Here is a 24,404-nt window from a genome sequence, read left to right on the forward strand (position 1 = left end):
ATCGTTAATTTGCAATAAACATACGTAAAGGCTCTGTCTACCCCGCAAGGGATATAGATGTGACTATATGTATGTATATAATGTATATTTAATAAAAAATAATATTTTTGTTTGTAACGGAGTAACTAATAACATATTTGGCATCAAGACATTCTAGGCTTCATCTAGCTTCTATTATTTCTAGTAATTTGTGCTCAAGCGCATAAAAGATAAGTACATACATACACACTGGTCTAATTCAAAAACTTTTTGGAAGTGAAAAGCTTATAAGTATGTTTATAATCTTTATTTATCTAATTATTATATTATTTACGCTGCGTTGTGCTGTGTGGTTCCCGGCACCAGTATAAAAAAGAATAGGACCACTCCATTTTTTCGCCATGGATATAGTTAAAGGCGACTAAGGGATAGACTAATAAACTTGGGATTTTCCTTTTAGGTTATGGGCTTACAACCTGTCGCTATTTGAATCTCAATTCTATCATTAAGCCTAACAACTGAACGTGGCCTGCCAGTCTTCCAAGTCTGTTGGCTCTGCCTAGCCCGCAAGAGATATAGACGTGATAATATGAATGAATGTTATGTTAATTATATATTATTATTTTAGGTAAAATTATGCTGGAAGCAATCTCAATCCAATCATCTTCATAGTTTTAAACATGAAAGTATCGTATTAGTTAATAAAAAAAAATATTATCTAAGTACTTAAACTTTACATTATTGTACATGTTAAACTATTGTCAACTTGTTTTGATGATATCTGAAGGTAAAAATGACGCTGCGATGACTCCGCCTGAAAAACATGAATAAAGTTAATTTTATTAAACAATAACATAAAAAAAGCGTAGTAAAAAGAATTAAAGAAAAAAACTGATAACATAAACTTAACCAAGCTAGAAAAAACTCAGAACATAAGTGTGATACTGTATCTACTAAATGTGTGAAAATATAGTCACTTCTATATTCCTTGCGGGGTAGACAGAGCCAATAGTCTTGGAGAAACTGAAAGGCCACGTTCAGCTGTATGGCTTTATGAGAAGAATTAAGATTCAAATATTGACAGGTTGCTAGCCCACCGCCTAAAAGAAGAATCCCAACTTTGTAATCTTATCCCTTAGTCGCCTAAGACATCCATGGAAAAGAGATTGAGTGGTCTTATATTTTATTTTTTCATTGGTGCCATCTAAAAATAATAAGATAAAAAAAAAATTTAAATAAAAGTTGCTATGCATCGCTTGTATTGCGAAAAAGGGAAGGGATTTCTATTGAAACAATGATGTGATAAATTACAATTTTTGTAATGAAGCTAATGCATATTCTGTTGTGTACAGTGTGTAATATACATACATACCTACATACATATAATCACGTCTATATCCCTTGCGGGGTAGACAGAGCCAACAGTCTTGAAAAGACCGAATGGCCACGTTCAGCTATTAGTGTGTAATATAAGTAAATGAAAGCCGAGTCCACTTACTGAAGACCAGCGCGGCTGCCCCGTACATTGTCGCCGGACAGTGGTCAGACATGGACCGGCTGACCACATTTGTCCCGGAGAAAGCACTGAGCCGCCCCACCATCAGGCCTAAACAGGCCACCATGCCTCTGTCAAATAAAATAAAATCACTACATAGTATAAAACAAAGTCGCTATTTTAGTCTGTTTGTCTGTATGCTTAAATCTTTAATATTACGCAACGGATTTTGATGCGAATTTTTGTAACAGGTAGAGTGATTCAAGAGGAAGGTTTTAATGTATTAAGTATATGTTTATGCTGAAATGTTTGAACTGGAAAAATGAAACTGGTATTTGTGGTTATGAAATTCAATATAGGTATATTTGCACTGATTATCACAATTATTGGTTAGATAAAATGAACTAAGACAGTATTTAATTCTCAAAAACATGCACTCATTAAACTTGTTTTGTTTAGATGTCAAAAAAAATTTGAATTTTTTTCACTAACATTCCATCAAATAAAAAATGAAGTATTGTTTTTATAACTGGCCAGCACTTGGCTAGCAACAAACAAATAGTAACACAAAGAGGTTGAATGTTTGAAAATGAAATTCATAGAAGTTTGAACAAATAACATCTATTAAATAATGGAGAAATACTGTTATTTTCAGGGTTTCTAATGTGGTGTCGTAAAGTGGTGCATCCTATTTTGATAAATAAACATATTGAATTTTTTCCGAATTTTGCACCCGTGCGAAGCCGGGGCGGGTCGCTAGTAACTTATATTTCTGTGCAGTGTGGTTCCCGGCACCAATACAAAAAATAACAGGACCACTCTATCTCTTTCTCATGGATTTCGTAAAAGGCGACTAAGGGATAGGCTTACAAACTTGGGATTCTTTTTTAGGCGATGGGCTAGCAACCTGTCACTATTTGAATCTTAATTCTATCATTAAGCCAAATAGCTGAACGTGGCCATTCAGTCTTTTCAAGACTGTTGGCTCTGTCTACCCCGTAAGGGATATAGACGTGACCATATGTATGTATGTATGTAACTTATATTTCTACAAATTCGACAGGAATGTCATTCAATTTGTTGTTATATAAATGTTCTCGCGGTTTTTTCACTTTGGAGTTTTGATGTTCTCGCGGTTTTCCTAGACACATTGTCGTTTATAGACAATCCCGCGGGAATATTACTTATTAACAGGATGAAATTTTATGTCTTTTACATACATATGGTCACCTCTATATCCCTTGCGGGGTAGACAGAGCCGACAGTCTTGAAAAGACTGATCGGCCACGTTCAGCTGTTAGGCTTAATGATAGAATTGAGATTCAAATAGTGACAGATTGCTAGCTCATCTCCTAAAAAAGAATCTCAAGTTATAAGCCTATCCCTTAGTCGCCTTTTACGACATCCATGGGAACGAGATGGAGTGATCCTATACTTCTTTTTTTTTTAATTAGTGCCGTGTACCACACGATACAAAAGCTATAGTTAAGTTATAATAATCTTAAGGCTCACCTTTATAAAGAGGAAAATAAACGTATTTGATTATATTATTATTTATTTTATTTTTCTCCGCTTGGATTTCACGGGTCTATACACCCCGGATATTTGAGAGGCTTGCGTGGGGATATAAATCCAACACGTAGAGGCCCTTTGGAGAAGTTGATGTTATGTTATATTATTATTATAAGAGTTTTTCCATTTGCAATCTCCGGGTACCTGTATGACGTAGGAAATAGATCGACGAAGTATGAAGACACCACCCCGAAGACCATAGCCGTGGTAAGGTACACGTAGAATAGGACCAGGCCGGCGATGGGTTGGTTGATATTGTTCACTGCCAAGGAGGCTATGGCAGCAATCGTCAGGATCGCTATGGTCAGCGCCTGGAATTTGTTTGTTTGTTTGTTTTGTTATTGTACATACGAAAGCACACAAAAATATACCTAGTGAATTTGTAAGACAAAATATACATATAAAAGGCGCAGTAATTCCGGAATAGTTACTTCAAGGACTTGAAAGCGGAATTATAAAAATATATACAGTGACTTTGTTCCGCATTTGAGAAAGATAAGAATAGAATAGAATACATACATAGGTACATATATACATATAGTCAAGTCTATGTCCTTTGCGGGGAAGACAGCCTACAGTCTTGAAAAGACTGAAAGGTCACGTTCAGCTGTTTGGCTTAATGATAGAATTGAGGCTCTGTCTACCCCGCAAGGGATATAGACGTGATTATATGTATGTATGTCTTACAAAATTACTAATAGACGTTTTAATTTAATAGAAGTGATTATACGTATATATGTATGTATAGAATTCAGATTCAAATTGTGCCAGTCTGCTAGCCCATCGCCTAATAGAAGAATGCCAAGTTTATAAGCCTATCCCTTAGTCGCCTTTTGCAACATCCATGGGAACGAGACGGTCCTATTCTTTTTTCTATTGGTCAAATACACTTATTCTTCGTAGTTTGAATTAGATACCTGACTTTTCGCTTGCTTGGTCGGTCGCGAGACTAAAGTAGGAGAAGACAGATAAGTATACCTTTCTCCTGGTGGCGCAGTGGGAGATGACGGCATTGAGGATAAAGAAGGAGAGGCCGTGCACGCAGCCCGCCAGGATCGTGAAGTCATTGATCGTGTTCTTGCAGACAGGGACTTCCTGGAACATACATACATACATATGGTCACGTCTATGTCCCTTGCGGGGTAGACAGAGCTAACAGTCGTGAAAAGACTGAATGGCCACGTTCAGCTGTTTGGCTTAATGATAGAATTGAGATTCAAATAGTGACAGGTTGCTAGCACATCGCCTAAAAAAGAATCCCAAGTTTGTAAGCCTATCCCTTAGTCGCCTTTTACGACATCCATGGGGAAGAGATGGCCTCTCCATCTCATCCTATTCTTTTTTATATTGGTGCCGGGAACCACACGGCACTTAATTTTAATTCCTCTTCTTAATTTAAGAGCTAACTCCTGTCTTAACGTGATATATAATTACTTTTACGTGAGGGTATTTGACACAATATAAATAACAATAATATTATTCGTAAAAGCTGTTTCAAAATGAGTGTCATTTCAGAAGCTGTCATGAACGTACAGCAATTACTGGACGTTACGAGTATAGCATATACATTTAACTAAAAAAAAAGAATAGGATCACTCTCTCTCTTTCCGACGGATATCGTAAAAAGTGATTAAGGGATAGGCTTATAAACTTAGAATTATTCTTTTAGCCGATGGGCTAGCAACCTGTCATTATTTGAATCTCACTTCTATCATTAAGCCAAACAGCTGAACGTAGCCTATCATTCATTCCAAGACTCTTAGCTCTGTCAACCCCGCAAGGGATATAGACTTCATTTTATGTATATATTTGTATGTTTAACCAAAGTACGCAAAATGAAGATCAGATGTAGAAGTTCTTCAAAGTTTAGGACTCAAGCTTCAAGAGCTTAGCATCAGTTCTACTTTTGGAGCTTTCTTATAGATATAAGTCTTACGTCTCTTCTCTTACGTCAATACGTACGTGAATTGGGTCTAAGTAAATGATAAGATACCTGGGCTACTTCGTCCACAACGGTAGTGTCACCGATGGCAAAGAGGTCACAGAAACCTGCGTCTGCGGCGCTGGTCGCGTACGATGTGAAGAACACGTTGAATATCGTTGGCAGGATTATCGCGAAGCTGTTGTTGCTAGGATGAGGAGATCAAATCCAGTTTAATAAAAAAGGAATGATATCAACTGACTGGCAACATTAGTTTAGCCTAAAACCGCTAGGAATTGAATTTTTTAAAGATTTATATATACATACATACATACATACATAAAATCACGCCTCTTTCCCGGAGGGGTAGGCAGAGACTACCTCTAAGATTTATATATATTTATTTCAACTTCATTACACAAAATATATAGCACAATTGGCGGACTTAATGCTAGAAGCATTATCTACCAGTCAACCATTGGGTCTGACAGAGAACTTTAATGTAGACTCACGCTATGTAAACGACGAAGGTCAAGTAGTACAATATGAAGGTCCTCCCCAGCAGTGGCGGCTTGAATAGAGGCGCAATTTGTATGTACAGAGAATGAAGTGAGAAGTTCCCAACTTCTTCCTTCATGTCATCATCTAGAAATAACTCTTTTACCTGGAAACGAAAATAAACGCTTGAAAAAAATCTGAATTTTTAATGCCTTTTTATTCAGATTTTTAAAGCCTAGGTAGTAAATTCTAGGTAGTGGTCATGGTATGGTCGTACATACATAAATATAGTCACGTCTATGTCCCTTGCGGTGTAGACAGAGCCAACAGTCTGAAAGGCCACGTTCGGCTGTATGACTAAATAATGGAATTGAGATTCAAATAGTGACAGGTTGCTAGCCCATCGCCTATAGGAAGAATCCCATGTTTATAAGCCTTTCCCTTAGTAGCCTTTTACTACTTCCGTGGGAAAGATATGAAGTGGTCCTATTTTAAAATGTAACATAATGTTTTGGGATTCTTTGTTTAGGCGATGGGCTAGCAACCTGCCACTATTTGAATCTCAATTCTATCATTAAGCCAAATAGTTGAGCGTGGCCTATCAGTCTTTTCAAGACTTGTTGGCTCTGTCTACCCCACAAGGGATATAGACGTGACCATATGTATGTATATAACATAGACAGTTTACGAAACTGAAACCTACTTACAGTAAAGTCGCCTTTCCCTCCATTCTTCACGAACATTTTCTCCAAAACCTCCACAGCTTCCTTATTCCTGCCCACGTTGGCCAAGAATTTTGGACTCTCGCTGAAGAAGTACAGCATAACGGCACCAAGGCCTAAAGGTAATGCCATGATCAAGGTCAGGAGACGCCAAGGTCGCAACTCCACGAATAGGAACGGCACTGAGAAGTCCAACTTCATGATGAGGTAAGCCCAAACTGAAAGTTTAGAGATATTCTTAAGTATAGCGACAACTATGTGTAGCTAAATCGTACACTATTAAAAGTTCTTCATCCTCCTGGCTTTGTCCAGGTTGCATTCTCACCTCTCTGGAGAGGAGCCCGGGGTTTGCATTTGACCAGAAATCTTAGATTAGGTGAGTCAGGTTTTTACATGAAGTGACTCCCATCTGACCTCCGCAATCTATGTAGGCAAACCTGACCTATATTGTATGCATGATAACAGATCCAGTTGCCTGAAAGTGCAGGTTTCCTCACGATGTTTTCCCTCGCCGTTAGAGCGTCGGTCAGTATTCAAACTAACGTACGTAACTTTGGCCAACAATATGGTCATTAGTACATTGCCGAAATGGGATTTGAACCTGTGCCTTTCTTTCTGCGCATCACGTATTTAAACCGGGCACCTTACCGAATCCACCACCGACGACATTTCTAGAACTTCATGATGAGGTTGTTAAGTATAATCTTATACTATTAAAGGATATTTGTATATAATATGCATATATAACGCGAATTTATAATACGCGAAATTCTCGACGACGTTCGAAACGACATTCTCGAAAACAGGTCATGTAGCAAATATACTCGTAGGTACATATGAGGGTAAAAATCGATCTAGCCGGATCCCAATGTAACAAAAGTTCCTCACGGCACATGCAGGTAATACGCACTATAGTAGATAGTCGGAGTGATCATCAAGGCACTGGTGACCAGCAACATGTATCTGGCCCTCACTCTTGATGTACAGCATTCGCCAAGAAGCGCGTAAGTGGCTGACTCGGCCACACTGCTCCTGCAGAGAATGAGTTTGTTTAACACAAATAGTACTTTCGCTGTCTCAATTTTTATATATGGTATATGCCTTGTAGGGTAGACAGAGCCAACAGTCTTGAAAAGACTGACAGGCCAAGTCCAGCTATTTGGCTTAATGTTAGAATTAAGTTAAGATTCAAATAGTGATAGGTTGCTAGTCCATCGCCTAAGAAAAGAATCTCAAGTTTGTAAGCCTATCCCTTTATTCGCCTTTTACGACATCCTTGGGAAAGAGATGGAGTGGTCCTATTCTTTTTTGTATTGGTACCGGGTACCACATGGCACCAATTTACCACTCGATTTTTATTATGACGTCAAATGGGATAGCGATAGTTTTTCAAGCGATAAAAACTACGTCGCGCGTCTATGCCACGGAGGCTGGGGTAGGTCAAGTCAAGAGTACCCAAAACGGACGAAATAGCACAATGAAAACGAACGAAATGGCACGCGCGATGAAAACGGCATCGCGCGTGCCCTTCCGGACTACTGGAACATTATACTTACATAGCGGAGCTGACGAATCTGAGGGCAGCCAGGGTCTGCCAATTTGGTGCCAGGCTACTAAGCAGAGCGGCCACAAAACTGCCCCCCATACCCCACGCGAGGGCCAGTTTTCTACCTCGAGTGTCCGACAAGTAACCCCAGGGGTATGACATCACTATAATACCTGAAAAGAGCTATAACTTCGTAATACAATAAACAAGATAGGAAAAAAACGGGTCAAGTGCTACTCGCGTACTAAGGGTTCCAATGTATTTTTAATATTCACATACATATAATCACTTCTATATCCCTTGCCGAGTAGACAGAGCCAACAGTCTTGAAAAAAAGACTGATAGGCCACGTTCAGCTATTTGGATTTAAGATAGAATTGAGATTCAAATAGTGACAGGTTGCTAGCCCATCGCCTAAAAGAAGAATCCTAAGTTTATAAGCCTACCCCTTAGTCGCCTTTTACGAAATCCATGGGAAAGAGATGGAGTAGACCTATTCTTTTTCTATTGTTGCCGGAAACCACACGGCACTTTGTATTCACGTTTTACCTATTCATTAAAACAGACCAAATATTGCTTAAAAATATAATTTCAAATTCCTTTCAATTTAAACTGTATGTATAGCTTTCCAGTCTTGTCGAGATTACTCCGTCGGCTCTGTTTACCCCGTTACGAAAAGATGTGTGAAAAACCAAAAGCATGAATCACCCGCAAACGGCATAGACGAGAGCACCCCGATGTCCTCCAAACTCATGCGCAGGTCGCAAGTCGCTGCGGTGACTATGATCCCCACTCCGTAGATGTCTATGCCCATTGCTGTTATCAGGACGAAACAGGCTATCAGCAAGCCCATATTATATTTACCATGACCTGAAACATGAGTATGAGGATTTCAATTATTTTAAGACGGCCTTTGTGGCGCAGCGGTAGTACGCTTGTCTGTGACACCGGAGGTCCCGGGTTCGAATCCCGGCCAGGGCATGATGAGAAAATAACTTTTTCTGATTGGCCTGGGTCATGGATGTTTATCTATATAAGCAGATATTTAATATTTATTATAAAATATAGTATCGTTGAGTTAGTATCTCGTAACACAAGTCCCGAACTTACATCGAGGCTAACTCGATCCGTGTAATTTGTCCCGTATATATTTATTTACAAGCTGTGCCCGTGACTTCGTCCGCGTGGAATCGTTATTTTGGGCAACATTGAAGTAAAAAATCCCCGTTTTTTTCACATGTTTAATTATTTCTTTGCTCCTTATGGTTGCAGCGTGATGCCATATAGCCTTGCTCGATAAATGGTCTATTCAACGCAAAAAAAAATTCAATTCGAAGCAGTAGTTCCTGAGATTAGCCCGTTCACACAAACAAACTCTTGTGCCGTGTGGTTCCCGGCACCAATACAAAAAAGAATAGGACCACTCCATCTCTTTCCCATGGATGTCGTAAAAGGCGACTAAGTTGGGATTCTTTTTTAGGCGATGGGCTAGCAACCTGTCACTAGTTGAATCTCAATTCTATCATTAAGCCAAATAGCTGAACGTGGCCATTCAGTCTTTTCAAGACCCCGCAAGGGATATAGACGTGACCATATGTATGTATGTATGTAAACTCTTCAGCTTTATAATATTAGTATAGATGCACAAGAAGAATGTTGTATTTTAGGAGATAAGTTATCTATTCATCTATATCGGGTGTGTTACTAGTGCATTTTCAAGTGCAACATATGAAGATATATGATAGCGACCATCTTATCTGAAGAATAACTTACAATCTCGGTATTGTTATCTCAAATTCGCTAAGTTAACATCTTGCTTGGTATCCGATAACTTTGATGTTTTTGTCTTTCATACATATATACATCCTACTAATATTATAAATGCGAAAGTTTGTATGTCAGTATTGATGTTTGTTACTCTTTCACGCAAAAACTACTGAACTGATTACGATGTTTGGTATGTAGGTAGCTGAAGACCCAGAATAATATATAGGTTACTTTTTATCCCGGAGTTCTCGCGGAATTGATGGTTACGTTATGATTGGGTTTCCACGCGGACGAAGTCGCGGGCGGCCTCTGGTACATACATAAAATCACGCCTTCATCGGTAAACATGTTCATAACTATATATTTTAATACAATATCAACAAAATTTGTGATAAAAGGTACTAAACAGACAATAATTAATAGATAAATTCATTCATATAATTTCGTCTTTATCCCTTGCGGGGTGGACAGAGCCAACAGTCTTGAAAGACTGACAGACCACGTTCAGCTGTTAGGCTTAGTGACAGAATTCATATTCATACTTCTTATTATTCATACAAACAAAAATACATACAGGATGATATTTAAAACAACTGCATCCTTTTAAACATAGACTATACCCATGCTTCTGAGCCGTTTGAGCCTATTTTTATTTAAATTAAACGTCATCATTTTCACATTTAAAAAACCCTCAAAAACTACGTCACTCGCTTTATTAAAGACCAATACTAAAAAAAGAAATTAAAACTAAACATGTAAATAAATGTCTGAAAAATAAATTATTTTTCTAGTATCAAGATCAAGTAAAGTGCAGAGTTGTCGAGATCGCTCAGCTGAATGAATTGTGTCGTTGACCTCTGAATCTTACGCGTCGCTTTTCGCCCATCCTCATTTAGGCCCATCGCTTAACAGAGGAATCCCAAGTATATAATAAGTCTATCCCTTAGTCGCCTTTTACGACATCCATAAGAATGAGATTGAGTGGTCCCATTCTTTTTTCTATTGATGCCTGGAACCACACGGCACATTATTATTATTCATTTGTTATTATTCAACAGTTATTATACTCGTATGTATGACCGCTAGTCTCAAAAATATTGTTTCCGCTTTAGACGTCATTTGAAACTACAACTAGACAACAATACTATTGTTGTATAAAAGTAAATTAACCAAGAAGGCTGGCATGCAAATTTCGTTTTGTTTTGAGCTCAATGTGGTTTCATAAATTATTTAAAGTAACTAGCTGTGCCCGCGACTTCGTCCGCGTGGTATAGTTATTTTGGGCATCATTGAAGCCCTCAAGGATGAATAATTTTTCCCGATATTTTTCATATTCTCCATTATTTCTTCGCTCCTAATAGTTGCAGCGTGATGTTACATATATAGCTTAAAGCCTTCCTCGATATATGGTCTGTTCAACACAAAAAGATTTTTCAATTCGAACCAGTAGTTCCGGAGATTAGCGCGTTCAAACAAACACTTCAGCTACTGTAAGTACTGACTTGTAAAACATACATATAATACCTCTTTTTAAAATGTGAGACATACGATGACGTGATAACATTATTTTCGTGTTAAATAACTACTTGTTGAATAGAAAACAATGTCTTAGTTAAAAACGATAGTACGTAACAATAGCGATAAGAGAATTTATGTATTTTTAATTATTGTGAACATACGCCTCAGAGAATAAATTGAAGACATGCAAAATTTACAACGATACGAGTAAATTTATAATTTAAGAAGATTTAGGTATCTCAATAAAAATGGGTCTAAAGGTTATCACCCCATAAGTGTAGTCGTTTAAATATTATTGATTCAACTTATGTGCCGGCTACGATACAGTAGCAAGGAGTTACAACTTTGTTTTTATTCAAAGAAGTAACTGGTTTAGAAAAAAAACATGATTTGACAGTTTGGAAAACAGGATGGACAAGGAAGATCCTGTCCAAATATAGATGTGCCTAATAGATTTTTTTTTAAATTCATTGTAAACTCTCATCCTTATTAAAAGTAAACAATATTTAAATTTAGAATCTATTATGATTTATGGTTTCCGGCACTTTATAATAGAACCACTCCATATCTTTCCCATGGATTTCGTAAAAGGAGACTAAGGGCTATGGTTTCCTCTTGTAGGCGATGAGCTAGCAACTTGTCACTATTTAAACTTACTCCGAAGGGATGAAGACGTGACTTTAAATATGTTTGTATAATTTATAGAACTTCCCGATGTCCCTCGTAATATAATAATAATATTATATATACTGGCAAATTAACACAAATTGAGCTAGCCTCGAAGTAAGTTCGAGATTTGTGTTGCGAGATACTAATTCAACGATACTATATTTTATAATAAATACTTATAAAGATAAACATCCAAGACCCAGACCAATCAGAAAATGTTAGTTTCTGACGATACCCTGGCCGGGATTCGAACCCGACACCGTCAACAATACAGTTACACACCTGTAAGATCCAAAGCCTCTTCGTAATCATAAACTGTTTTCATAATCTTCTCTCTTTTAAAATCACTCAATTCTATATCCACATCTCCAGTACTATCGTAACTTTTATTGACCGCAGCCATTTTTATTATTTATCACTTTCTTTATTAAAATAATGACTAATCTTTAAGATCTCTAAACTAAATTTTGCACAAAATAAATCTATATAAATCCATTTTTTGCTCGTGCAAATCAAATTCGCGGCGAGAACCGGTCCGGCTCAGCTAGAATTGTTTAAAATACTGACCGTACTTTTTGCTTCAAGTCAGAAGGTCATGTAATCATGTTATCTGCCTCTTGCCCATCATCTATGACCTCGTTTTTATGATTGTTAAAATTCAATTGATATCCATTGACAGCTTAAATGCATGTTTGTTATTTGTTCATTGAATATATGAAGCGATGGATGCTTTAGTAGATGTTGTTTACTTTGGTTTTTGTTACAGAAATTGTGTGAAAACGGATGGTTCGTTGTTGTTTCTATAAAATTAAGATGATTCTTGTTTAAGACTAGCTGTGTCCGCAACTTCGTCCGCGTGGAATAGTTATTTTGGGCATCATTGAAGCCCTCAAGGATGAATAAATTTCCCCGTTTTTTTTCACATTTTCCATTATTACTTTGCTTCTTATAGTTGCAGCGTCATGTTATATAGGCCTTCCTCGATAAATAATCTATTCAACGCAAATAATATTTCAATTCGTACCACTAATTCCTGAGATTAGCGCGTTTAAACAAACAAATAAACTCTTCAGCTTTATAATATTTATAAAGATTTGTAGTGATATTTTTATTACAAATTTACTTTATCAAGTGCAACCCGTTACGACTTCGCACGCGTAACATTTTTACATATAAATGTTCCCTTTGAATCACTCTATCTTTTTAAAAAAACTGCATCAAGTCCGTCGTGTAGTTTTGTAGATCTTAGCATACACACATACATACAGAGGGACACACGTGTGATGCAACTTTGCTATATATGTACTATGTAGTGACAAAACTTATATAATTTAATGTTCTCTGTGGCGCAGCGGTAGTACGCTTGTCTGTGACACCGGAGGTCCCGGGTTCGAATCCCGGCCAGGGCATGATGAGAAAAGAACTTTTTCTGATTGGTCTGGGTCTTGGATGTTTATCTATAAAAGTATTTATTAAAAAATATAGTATCGTTGAATTAGTCCGAATTTACTCCGAGGCTAACTCGATCTGTGTAATGTGTCCCGTATATATTTATTTATAATTAAATATTCATCATGCTCATTTCAAATTGGAATCTTCTTCTTCCTGTGTTGGTCTTGGATTCATATAAATAATTAGACTTTAATTAGGTAACTTGAGTTTATTCAATTAACATAATTAATACAAAAGTCTGCCGCGAGTGATGGCTAGCTCTCAACCCGATTAGGACGCCATCTTCATTCGACTAGTGATGCTACACAATAATAGTGACGTGACATAAACATATTCATAACACGTCCTGGCTTTAGTCCCGCATTTGACCATGGACCCTGGATTGGGTGAGTCAGATTTTTACACGAAGCGACTCCCGTCTGACCTCCGCAACCTTTGCAGGGGATGATCGGTCCAATACGGGTTAGATATCCCGATACCCGATCATGGTTGCACATCTAGTTTCCTGAATGTGCAGGTTTCCTCACTTGACCTTCAGCCAGGACCTCACCTTTGCAACTTTATAAGGATGGAATGACGATAAAATATATAATTTACATCAGAAAATATATTTGGCAATGAAATAATAAAGTCATGAATTAACTAAAAAAATATTAAATTAACACTAAGCCGAGCTGAACGTGGCCATTCAGACTTTTCGGGGCTATTGGCTCTGTCTACCCCGTAAGGGATATAGACGTGACTATATGTAAGTATGTAAAAAATTATAAGCAACTAAAAAATTCTTCATTCTTGAATCTTTTTTGGTTTGTCCGGTGGCAGAAAAAGTGACACCAGTAGACCACCTGGAAAATAATATTTATTCATCAATTCGTTTACACAGAGAACATATATTGCCGTGTGGTTCCCGACACCAATAAAAAAAGGACCAATCCATCTCTTTCCCGTTGATTTGTAAAAGGCGACTAAGAGACAAGCTTGTTAACTTGAAATTCTTCTTTTAGGCGATGGGCTTGGACCACACAACCTCTTTCCCACGGATGTCGTAAAAGGCGACTAAGAGACAGGCTTGTTAACTTGGGATTCTTCTTTTAGGCGATGAGCTTGCGACCTGTCACTATTTGAATCTCAATTCTATCATGAAGCCAAACAGCTGAACGTGGCCTATCAGTCTTTTCAATACTGTTGGCCCTGTCTACCCCGCAAGGGATAAAGACATGACTATAAGTATTTATATATGTATCGGTAACAATATGGATAAATTTTTTTCACATCAAAATCTGTCAGTTTAACCGTTAAGAGGTAACAAACAAACTTACTTTATCACTAACAATATTATTTATGTACACAAAATTACATACAGAAGCATTTATTACAGTAATTCTAGTACAAAGGTGCTACTTATTTCAAAAGAAATAACTTCCAGTAGACCCATGAGAGGAGAGATTAATTTATTAGTTACGAGTTGATCTGATTGACTTACTGAACAGGTAGGCAGTACATGCATAGATAGTGATACTGCAGTGCTCCAAGAAGTAAACTCCAATAACGTTAATTCCTATGAGGCTGCTGCTGCGCGCCACGATAGTCCCCAGACATGCGACCATGCCTCTGAAATAACATTTAAATTACATACACACATACCCGTGTGGTTCCCGGCACAAATACAACTAAAAAAGAATGTGACCACTCCATCTCTTTCCCATGGATGTCGTTAAAGGATAGGCTTACAAACTTAGTCGCCTTTTACAATATCCATGAGAACGTGAGTGGCTCTATTTTTTTTTTTTATTGATGCCGGGAACCACACGGCAGGTAAGTTTATATGTAAACACAATGCTTAAAAACTAGAAGGTCACTTGTAATGTAAGCTACACTTCACAAAATTGTTTGATAATGCCTTTTTAAACTGACCGAATTGACTCACAACAATAATTATACCTGGATAATTGTACCGTGTGGTTCCCGGCACCAATACAACAAAAAAAGAATGGGACCACTCCATCTCTTTCCCATGGATGTCGTAAAAGGCGACTAAGGGATAGGCTTACAAACTTGGGATTCTTTTTTAGGCGATGGGCTAGCAACCTTATCGCTATTTGAATCTCAATTCTGTCATTAAGCCAAATGGCTGAACGCGGCCATTCAGTCTTTTCAAGACTGTTGTCTCTGTCTACCCCGCAAGGGAAATAGACGTGACCATATGTATGTATGTCAAGACTGTTGAACTGGTCATCCCCGCAAGGGATATAGACGTGACTACATATATTTATATATGTATAGTATATGTACCTGTAAGAAGTCGGATACAAGTCAACAAAGTAAGAATACACAATGCCCATGCACAGATTGTTGAGGAGTAGACCGAAGAACATGACGAAATCCACCACGTTGTTGGGGACGAGAACGGAAGCAACCCCACAGAAGCAGGATATCACTAGTAGAGATAACATCAGCATTTTCTTCCTGTTAACGAAATTGAAAGAAAGAATGAAAGAAAAATCGTTTATTTGGTAGGTACATTAACAAAATATAAATTGGATTCAGTGAATTTCTGATACTTTTATTTACACCACATGCATACATATCGTCACGTCTATATCCTATGCGAGGTAGACAGAGCTAGAGCAGAATTTAAAAAACTGAGAGGTCACATTCAGCTTTATGGTTTCATGATGGTATTGCGATTCGAATAGTGACAGGTTGCTAGCTCATCGCCTAAAAGAAGAATCCCAAGTTTATAAGCCTATCCCTTAGTCGCCTTTTACGATATCCATGGGAACGTGAGTGGCACTATTCATTTTTTTTATTTGCGCCGGAAACCACACGGCTGGTAAGTTTATATGTAAAAATAATGCTTAAAAAGAAGGTCACTTGTAATGTAAGCTACACTTTACAAAATTGTTTGATAATGCCTTTTTAAACTGACCGAATTGACTCACAACAATAATTATACCTGGATAATTGTACCGTGTGGTTCCCGGCACCAATACAAAAAAAGAATGAATGGGACCACTCCATCTCTTTCCCATGGATGTCGTAAAAAGCGACTAAGGGATAGGCTTACAAACTTGGGATTCTTTTTAGGCGATGGGCTAGCAACCTATCACTATTTGTATCTCAATTCTATCATTAAGCCAAATAGCTGAACGTGGCCATTCAGTCTTTTCAAGCCTGTTGGCTCTGTCTACCCCGTAAGGGATAAAGACGTGATCATATGTATGTATGTATGTAATTGTACCTTGTGGTTCCCGGCACCAATACAAAAAAGAATAGGACCACTCCATATCTTTCCCATGGATGTCGTAAAAAGCGACTAAGGTATAGGCTTACAAACTTGGGATTCTTTTTAGGGGATGGGCGAGCAACCGATCACTATTTGAATCTCAATTCTATCATTAAGCCAAACAGCTGAACGTGGCCATTCAGTCTTTTCAAGCCTGTTGGCTCTGTCTTCCCCGCAAGGGATATAGACGTGACCATATGTATGTATGTATGCTGTACCTGGATGCTAAAGTTGATATGACCAGCATGATGGCAAAATAGCTCAATCCTTGTCCGAGACCGCCGTAAACTGTGTTCGGATCTATAGCGGTTGTACATGCCACCTGTCGATAGAAATTATAATTAGTAGAACTGATATGATCTTCGTTCTCAAAACTTCTATTATCTACACATTACATACATACATATGATCACGTCTATATCCCTAGCGGGGTAGACAGAGCCACCAGTCTTTAAAGACCGATAGGCCACGCTCAGCTATTTGGCTTAGTGATAGAATTGAGATTCAAATAGAGACAGGTTGCTAGCCTATCGCCTAAAAAAGAATCCCAAGTTTGTAAGCCTATCACTCAGTCGCCTTTTACGACATCCATGGGAAAGTGATGGAGTGGTCCTATTCTTTTTTGTAATGGTGCCGGGAACCACACGGCACCACGGCACGGCTTCTTTTATCTATCTGTAAGAAAGTAACAGATAAGAAGTAGCGGGAGCGATGATTCGGCTCGACCGCCACCAAAGGGAAGATCTCCCGCCAGGCTGGGGTGACGCCTGGGGAACCGCGCGACAGACGATGTTGTGTCGGAGGTTGTATATATGTATGCTCCAATCCGTGAAATCTTTGCTTGCGCGATTTAGACTTATCGCTGTATTTGACTGATAGCGTCGCGTGATTCGTTTTTGTGACTTGTGGCGTAGAGATGCCGCCACAAAAACATAGATTTGTAAGGAAAAGTCTTTTGTAACTTAACTATTTGGTGTCACTTGGCGGTAAATGCCTATATATTTATTTATTTTATTTATTTATTTAAACTTTATGCACGAAAATGTACAACAGGTGGACTTAATGCCACAAGGCATTCTCTCTACATAATACCTATACGATAAATAATAAATTGTGTAAAAAGAGAATCGCCTTCAATCTTTTTTTTTAAGTCGGTCAAATTTCTTAAACCTTCTCCTAAGTTTTCCAAATACTTTTCTGAAAACCGCATCAAAATCATTTTAGCGAAATGCGAGATAATCGCGGACATATATAGAGATACATACATACTTACAGGTCAAACTAAGAACTACTATTCAGATTGAGTCACAAAGTGAGTTCGAGGCTGGTTTTAAAGCATACAAACTCAACGATATCATGTTATTCTTCTTCCTGGAGGGGAGCCCGGGGTGCGCCTTTGACCAGGGTCATGGTTTGGATAAGCCAGATTTTACAAGAAGAGATCGCATTGGACCTTCAAAACCTTTTATATTGGATCATGGTAATCCATTTGCCTTAATGATTTTCTCGCGAAGATTTTTACACACCTCACGTTGACGGCCTCTGTGGCGCAGCGGTAGTACGCTTGTCTGTGACACCGGAGGTCCCGGGTTAGAATCCCGGCCAGGGCATGATGAGAAAAGAAGTTTTTCTGTTGGCCTGCGTCTTGGATGTTTATCTATATAAGTATTTATTATGAAATATAGCATCGTTGAGTTAGTATCTCGTATTCTTCGTTGTCTGTACGTCAATTTTTTATTGCGGATTTAATGTCTGTAGTAGAAACTTTGACATATGGGTGAACATAATCAATAGCTGTACCTGTAACAATAGCTGTATCAATAGCTAACAGCAATCGAAACTAACTCAATCTGTGTAATTTGTTCCAGTATATATTTATTATTTATTTATTACCTCAGCAGTAGAATTAACTCTTTTTGCCTGGTCTATCATCAGACAGAGGCCCTGAGCTGTGTCTTCATTACTGGAGTGAAGGCCATTGAAGAATGATTCAGCGATGAATGGGAACCAAACTGTCAGGCTGTTACTTCTGCAATGATAAGAGGACAATGTCTTAACAGTGTAATATTTGTAAATTGACGTCCTATGAAAATGCTGCAGTGTAGTTTGTTCCGCCGCTTCTTCTACACATGCGCTTTGGAAGCGGTAGTAGTTATAATTAGATTTAAGTAATGTGACGTCAATAAGTGATACCTTGTATCCAATTTTGAAAATAAATCTATTCTATTCTAGTGTTTCCAACTAAAGTTGTGTGTTCACTTCCAACAAAATCCCAAATTTCGTGCAGTATTAGTACGAGTATCGTTAAATGACGAGCTTCCATTAAGATTGATAAAAGTGGATGAAGCGAGATGACAATGGAATGATGGTACTGTTCTTACCCCGCCGGGAGATAAGCGTGATGTGTGTATAGATGCATATAGTCACGTCTATATCCTTTGCGGGTTAGATACAGCTAACGGTCTTGAAAAGACTGAAACGCCAATTTCAGCTGTTTGGCTTTACTGACTTGAAATAATGACAGCTTGCTATCCCACCCTACAAGAAGAATTCCAAGTTTATTTGCCCTTCCCTTGGTCGTTTTTTACAGTGATGTATGTATGGATATATTAATATATAAAGCTATTGATTATGTTCACCCTTATGTCAAAGTTTCTACTACAGACATTAAATCCACAATAAAAAATTGACGTACAGACAACGAAGAATGTAAACATTGTAGTGATTTTAACAGCAGTTCACACATATTTTATTCCACTCGATAGTCAAAAAATGATTTACTTAATTAACTTTTGATAGATAGATAGATACATACATACAATTCCACCTAACCTCAATTCTATCATCAAGCCAAATAGCTGAACGTGGCCATTCAGTCTTTTCAAGGCTGTTGGCTCTGTCTACCCCGCAAGGGATATAGACGTGACCATATATGTTCACTACAAAATTCAGAACTCACATGCTGTAAAATATGTTGGTCAAGTAGAACAACTGCAATGTCCTGAAAAGCAGGGGGGGCTGAAATAGCGGCGCGGTCTGGTGCCTGAGGGACGAGAGGAAGGGCTGACTCCGACGCTGGCTGATGTTGGGATCCTCGGTGAAGTCCAGGATTTCTACCTGCCAATTATATACGTTTATCATCACGTTCATATGATCACGTCTATATCCCTAGCGGGGTAGACAGAGCCACCAGTCTTGAAAAGACTGATAGGCCACGCTCAGCTGTTTGGCTTAGTGATAGAATTGAAATCCAAATAGTGACAGGTTTCTAGCTCATCGCCTAAAAGAGGAATCTCAAGTTTATAAGCCTATCCCTTAGTCGCCTTTTACGACATCCGTGGGAAAGAGAAGGAGTGGTCCTATTCTTTTTTGCAATGGTGCCGGGAACCACACGGCACTGTGTCAATTCAATTCAGGTCAAGAGTGCCCGAAACCGCCGAGCTTGGATGTGTGCCTACCTATTTAACAATCTTTTACATGATCACAATAGTTTTACGATTTTAAGCATTAAAATTCCATGTGATAATTATAAGTCCCGTGTGGTTCCCGTCACCAGTACAAAAATGAAGGACCACTCTATCTCTTTCCTATGGATGTCGTAAAATGCGACTAAGGGATAGGCTTACAAATTTGAGATTCTTTTTTAAGGCGATGAGGTATTAACCTGTCGCTATTTGAATCTCAATTCTATAATTAAGCCAAATAGCTGAACGTGGCCTAACAGGCATTTCAAGACTGTTGGCTCTGTCCACTACGCAAGGAATATAGACGTAACCATATGTTTGTATGTATGAAATTAAGTTAATTTAAATGTTTATGTTCTCATTTATGAATGTGGATGAATCGAAGGAAGTATGCAGAGATCGTGACAAGTGGAAAGATGTAGTCTCTGTCTACCCCTCCGGGAAAGAGGCGTAATTTTATTTATATATGTATGTTCTCATTTAAGATACTTATCAAAAATGCATTCACCAATAGATATGGTACAATCAATGAGATGGATAAGATATACAGATGATATTATGATATGAGAAAGTTAAGATATATACCTAAGACTTGATAAAATTGATTCCTTAAACTTACAGGATACTTCCCCTTCTTTCCATTCCGTCTCCAAATATTTGCCAGAACTTCTACAGCCTCCCGCTTCCGCCCAGCATTGGCTAGGAACTTGGGACTCTCATATATGAAATGCAGCAAGATTCCACAGATGCCCATAGGAAGAGCTAAAACTAGTGCCAAAACCCTCCAAGGAAGGACATTGTAGCCGAAGACGATGAAGGAGAACTCAGCATTGAGTATGAAGAAGGCAGGAACTGAAATTAAAAGAACAGAGCATCTAATAAAAATTCTTAGGAACTGGTTACTATAGAACATTTAACAATGCTTATTATCTGTCTTTCTGTAAGCGATTTTCTTAGATTTATTCTATACATACATGCATACATACATATAATCACGTCAATATCCCTTGCGGGGTAGACAGAGCCAACAGACTTGAAAAGACTGATAGGCCCCAGTTTGGCTTAATGATAGAATTGAGATTCAAATCTTGTCTCGTCTTGTCTTACGAAATTCATACATACATAAAATCACACCTCTTTCTCGGAGGGGTAGGCAGAGACCACCTCTTTCCACTTGCCACGATCTCTGCATACTTCCTTCACTTCGTTCACATTCATAACTCACAACAACAAGGTCGGCGGTTTCGGGTACTCTTGACCTGACCCTTTACCAGGACGAAATTCATGTTTACCTATGTATGAAGAGAAGCACATATTTAGGAAGCCAGTGACCATCAACATGAAGTAGCCCCTAGCTCGCTGCGAAGTTGATTCTCCCAAAAGGGCATAAGTAGTTGACTGAGCACAGGTGCAACTGAAACGAACAAATCATTATATCTAAATCACAGACATATAAATAAAATCTATACATATAATAAAACAGTAAAAAAAAAAGTATTTTTGACTGGAATGGATAGAGGGACACTTAAAATGAATAATAGAACGCAAAAACATTTTTTTTCATTTCTTGTCTGTCTTTCCCATGGTTGTCGTAAAAAGTGACTAAGGGAAAAGCTTACAAACTTAGAATTGCGCTTGTGGGCGATGACTAGCAACCTGTCACTATTTGAATCTCAATGCGAACAGTTGAACCTTTAGTCTTTACAAAACTATTGTTTCTGTCTACCCCGCAATGGATATAGACGTGACTAGGTATATGAATGATTTTTATGTTTTTGTCACCTGCGGAAGAGAGTATAGTTGTAAAAAAAACGAAACTTACAAACTGCTACTGATGAACTTCAAGATTCCACTGACAGCGTAATGGGGGGAGAAGGCCACGAGACTGGAGGCTATGAAACTGCCCCACATACCCAGGGATAGGCAGCGACGACGTCCGCGGGTGTCTGATAGGTAGCCCCAAGCATAGGACATTATTACTGGACCTGAAAAATGGATTGGGCGAAGTTATGCACACAACTACTATCTATACTAATATTATAAAGCTGAAGAGTTTGTTTGTTTGTTTGAACGCGCTAATCTCAGGACTACTGGTTCGAATTTAAAAATTATTTTTGCGTTGAATAGACCATTTATCGAAGGAGGCTAAAGGAAAAGGAGCAAAGAAATAATGGAAAATGTGAAAAAACGGGGAATATTATTCTTGCTTGAGGGCTTCGAGGGAGGACGAAGTCGCGGGCACAGCTAGTGGTGTATATAGTGCCGTGTGGTTTCCGGAACCAATAGAAAAAAAACATATGATCACTCCATCTCTTTCTCATTGATATCGTAAAAGACGACTAAATGATTGGCTTATAAACTTGGGATTCTTCTTTTACACGATGGGCTAGCAACCTGTCACTATTTGAGTCACAATTCTATTATTTAGCCAAACAGCTGAACGTGGCTTATCAGTCTTTCAAGACTGCTTTCTCTGTCTACTCCGTAAGGGCTATAGACGGGATTTTATGTATGTTATTTATTTATGGTTTGTTGATAAATGTTCCTCTCAACTAACAATTGGTTTTCTAAGTCCCAAAGGTCCAACTCACCAAGAAATGGCATGGACATCAACGCGCTCTTCTGATGCACGTCCAGGGGGGGGAACTCACAGCGGCTGCCCCCCACTACCACTGAGAAGCTGAAGATGTCTATACACATAGACAGCAGGGTCAAACTTGAGGTCAGCATCAGGAAATAGCTGTAGCAACCTGTTCCTGGAATTAATTATGTGAACCTTGGATTTAAAATATACTTAGTAGCAAGGAAAATACATAGAGTGGCCCAGTTTCTTTTCTCGTGCAGTTTGTAAAAGATATCAAAGGAAAGACGGATAAACTTGGGCTTTTACGTTGAGTTTATGAACCTGTTCCTATTGAAATCTCAATTGCATTTGTTTGTTTGTTCGTAGTATCTTTGCTGCACAAATTTATACATACATACATATAATCACGTCTATATCCCTTTGGGGGATAGACAGAGCAAACAGTTTTAAAAAGACTAATAGGCCACGCTCAGCTTTTTGGCTTGATGATAGAATTGAGATTCAAATAGTGACAGGTTGCTAGCCTATCGCCTAAAAAAAGAATCAGTTTGTAAGCCTATCCCTTAGTCGCCTTTTACGACATCCATGAGAAAGAGATGGAGGTGGTGCAGGACAAAACAGCTTAGTTTTTGACCTACTTCTTCCACCTGGCTTTAGTCCCGGTTGCATCCTCACCTCACTCTGGAGAGGAGCCCGGGGTATGACTTTGACGTGCGTCAGATTTTTACACAAAGCGAGTTCCAGGTTATTATTTTACCTACATACATAAAATACATATAATCACGTCCATATTCCTTGCAGGGTAGACAGAGTCAACAGTCTTAAAAAGATTGATAGGCCACGTTCAGCTGTTTGGCTTAATGATAAAATTGAGAGTCAATTAGTAACAGGTTGCTAGTCTGTCGCCTAAAAGAAGAATCCAAAATTATAACACAAGCCTATAATTTTTTTTAAATATAAAAAAAATATATAATTGAAAAAAATTTTGGTCTTATATTATAATTTTTTTTACCTAACAACTAATATATAACACTAAATTATCAAAAAATAAATTTACCTGCCATATCGATAGCTTCATCGTATGTGTAAGTTTTCTGTGATCTATTCACAGTCCCGAGATTCTTGTTCCTTATATCAGCCAAGTCAAATTCCACCTCAGTTTTGTAGTAGCCTCTGTTAGAACTCATTTTATATTACAGATTTCTCTTTCTATTTAATTCATTCTTCTTTTGCGTTAGTGTCTTGATGACTTCCACGTCATTTACTGACTAAAATATGAGTACAGCTTATCTATGTAGTCATAAAAACTTAATTTCTGCACTACTTCCTAACTTTGTAGTCAAAAGTAACAATTTTCTACTGAAACTGAGTCAAATAAACATTGATGTGCGACATTAAGACGACGTCGTGATACGTAAAAGTATTCTGAACAGAACACAAAATAATTGGTGAATATAAAGTAATATAACTTGTATAATATTTTGCAGCAGCTGAGGCAACAAAGAAATATTATAGTCTAAGAGCTCAACGTACTAAATGCAACGTGTTCGACCGATATTACATCTGTTGAACGGAAGATCGTATTTCGTGCACTACCTTATGTAGAGTTAAAGATTATATGGTAAAGTTTTTTTTTTTAAATAGGGACATTAAAAGGGATTTTATTCCCTATCTGCTTGGTTGATACAAAGTGTATGACTGGTTGTTAGATTGGATGTTACGCCTGAAAAACCGTGGCTCCGACGATGTTGAGTCGGAGATTGATTTATGCTCAAATCCGTAGATATTTTGCTTTCTAGATTTGGGATTTTTTAAAACTGTGTATTAGGTATATATGTTGTATATTAACTTTTGGCATACGTATTTCGCTACATAATGAATAATATCATAGGCCATGAACTCAAGCATTTCTTCGATACGTTCACTTGCTT

General features: G+C 38.0%; 2 protein-coding genes across 2 annotated transcripts; both read right to left on the minus strand.

The window, feature by feature from the left end:
* Positions 1-690: 690 nt before the first annotated feature.
* On the minus strand, positions 691-12,242 carry LOC106134802 (synaptic vesicle 2-related protein). The gene is made up of 11 exons (XM_060946122.1): positions 11,970-12,242; positions 8,442-8,603; positions 7,744-7,906; positions 7,098-7,219; positions 6,173-6,405; positions 5,480-5,631; positions 5,040-5,175; positions 4,025-4,141; positions 3,191-3,357; positions 1,478-1,605; positions 691-793 (listed from the first exon to the last, which is right to left on the minus strand). Exons 1-11 carry the CDS (start codon positions 12,088-12,090, stop codon positions 741-743), a joined length of 1,554 nt encoding a protein of 517 aa, XP_060802105.1. The 5' UTR covers positions 12,091-12,242; the 3' UTR covers positions 691-740.
* Positions 12,243-13,383: 1,141 nt separating this feature from the next.
* Positions 13,384-23,888, minus strand: LOC106134807 (synaptic vesicle 2-related protein). Its single transcript, XM_013334947.2, has 11 exons — positions 23,531-23,888; positions 22,481-22,645; positions 21,712-21,874; positions 21,182-21,303; positions 20,509-20,741; positions 19,385-19,542; positions 18,319-18,454; positions 16,644-16,747; positions 15,432-15,605; positions 14,623-14,750; positions 13,384-13,984 (listed from the first exon to the last, which is right to left on the minus strand). Exons 1-11 carry the CDS (start codon positions 23,658-23,660, stop codon positions 13,926-13,928), a joined length of 1,572 nt encoding a protein of 523 aa, XP_013190401.2. The 5' UTR covers positions 23,661-23,888; the 3' UTR covers positions 13,384-13,925.
* Between the last annotated feature and the right edge of the window lie 516 nt (positions 23,889-24,404).

Source organism: Amyelois transitella, chromosome 10 (assembly GCF_032362555.1).
Source record: "Amyelois transitella isolate CPQ chromosome 10, ilAmyTran1.1, whole genome shotgun sequence".
In the NCBI taxonomy this organism is placed as follows: domain Eukaryota; kingdom Metazoa; phylum Arthropoda; class Insecta; order Lepidoptera; family Pyralidae; genus Amyelois; species Amyelois transitella.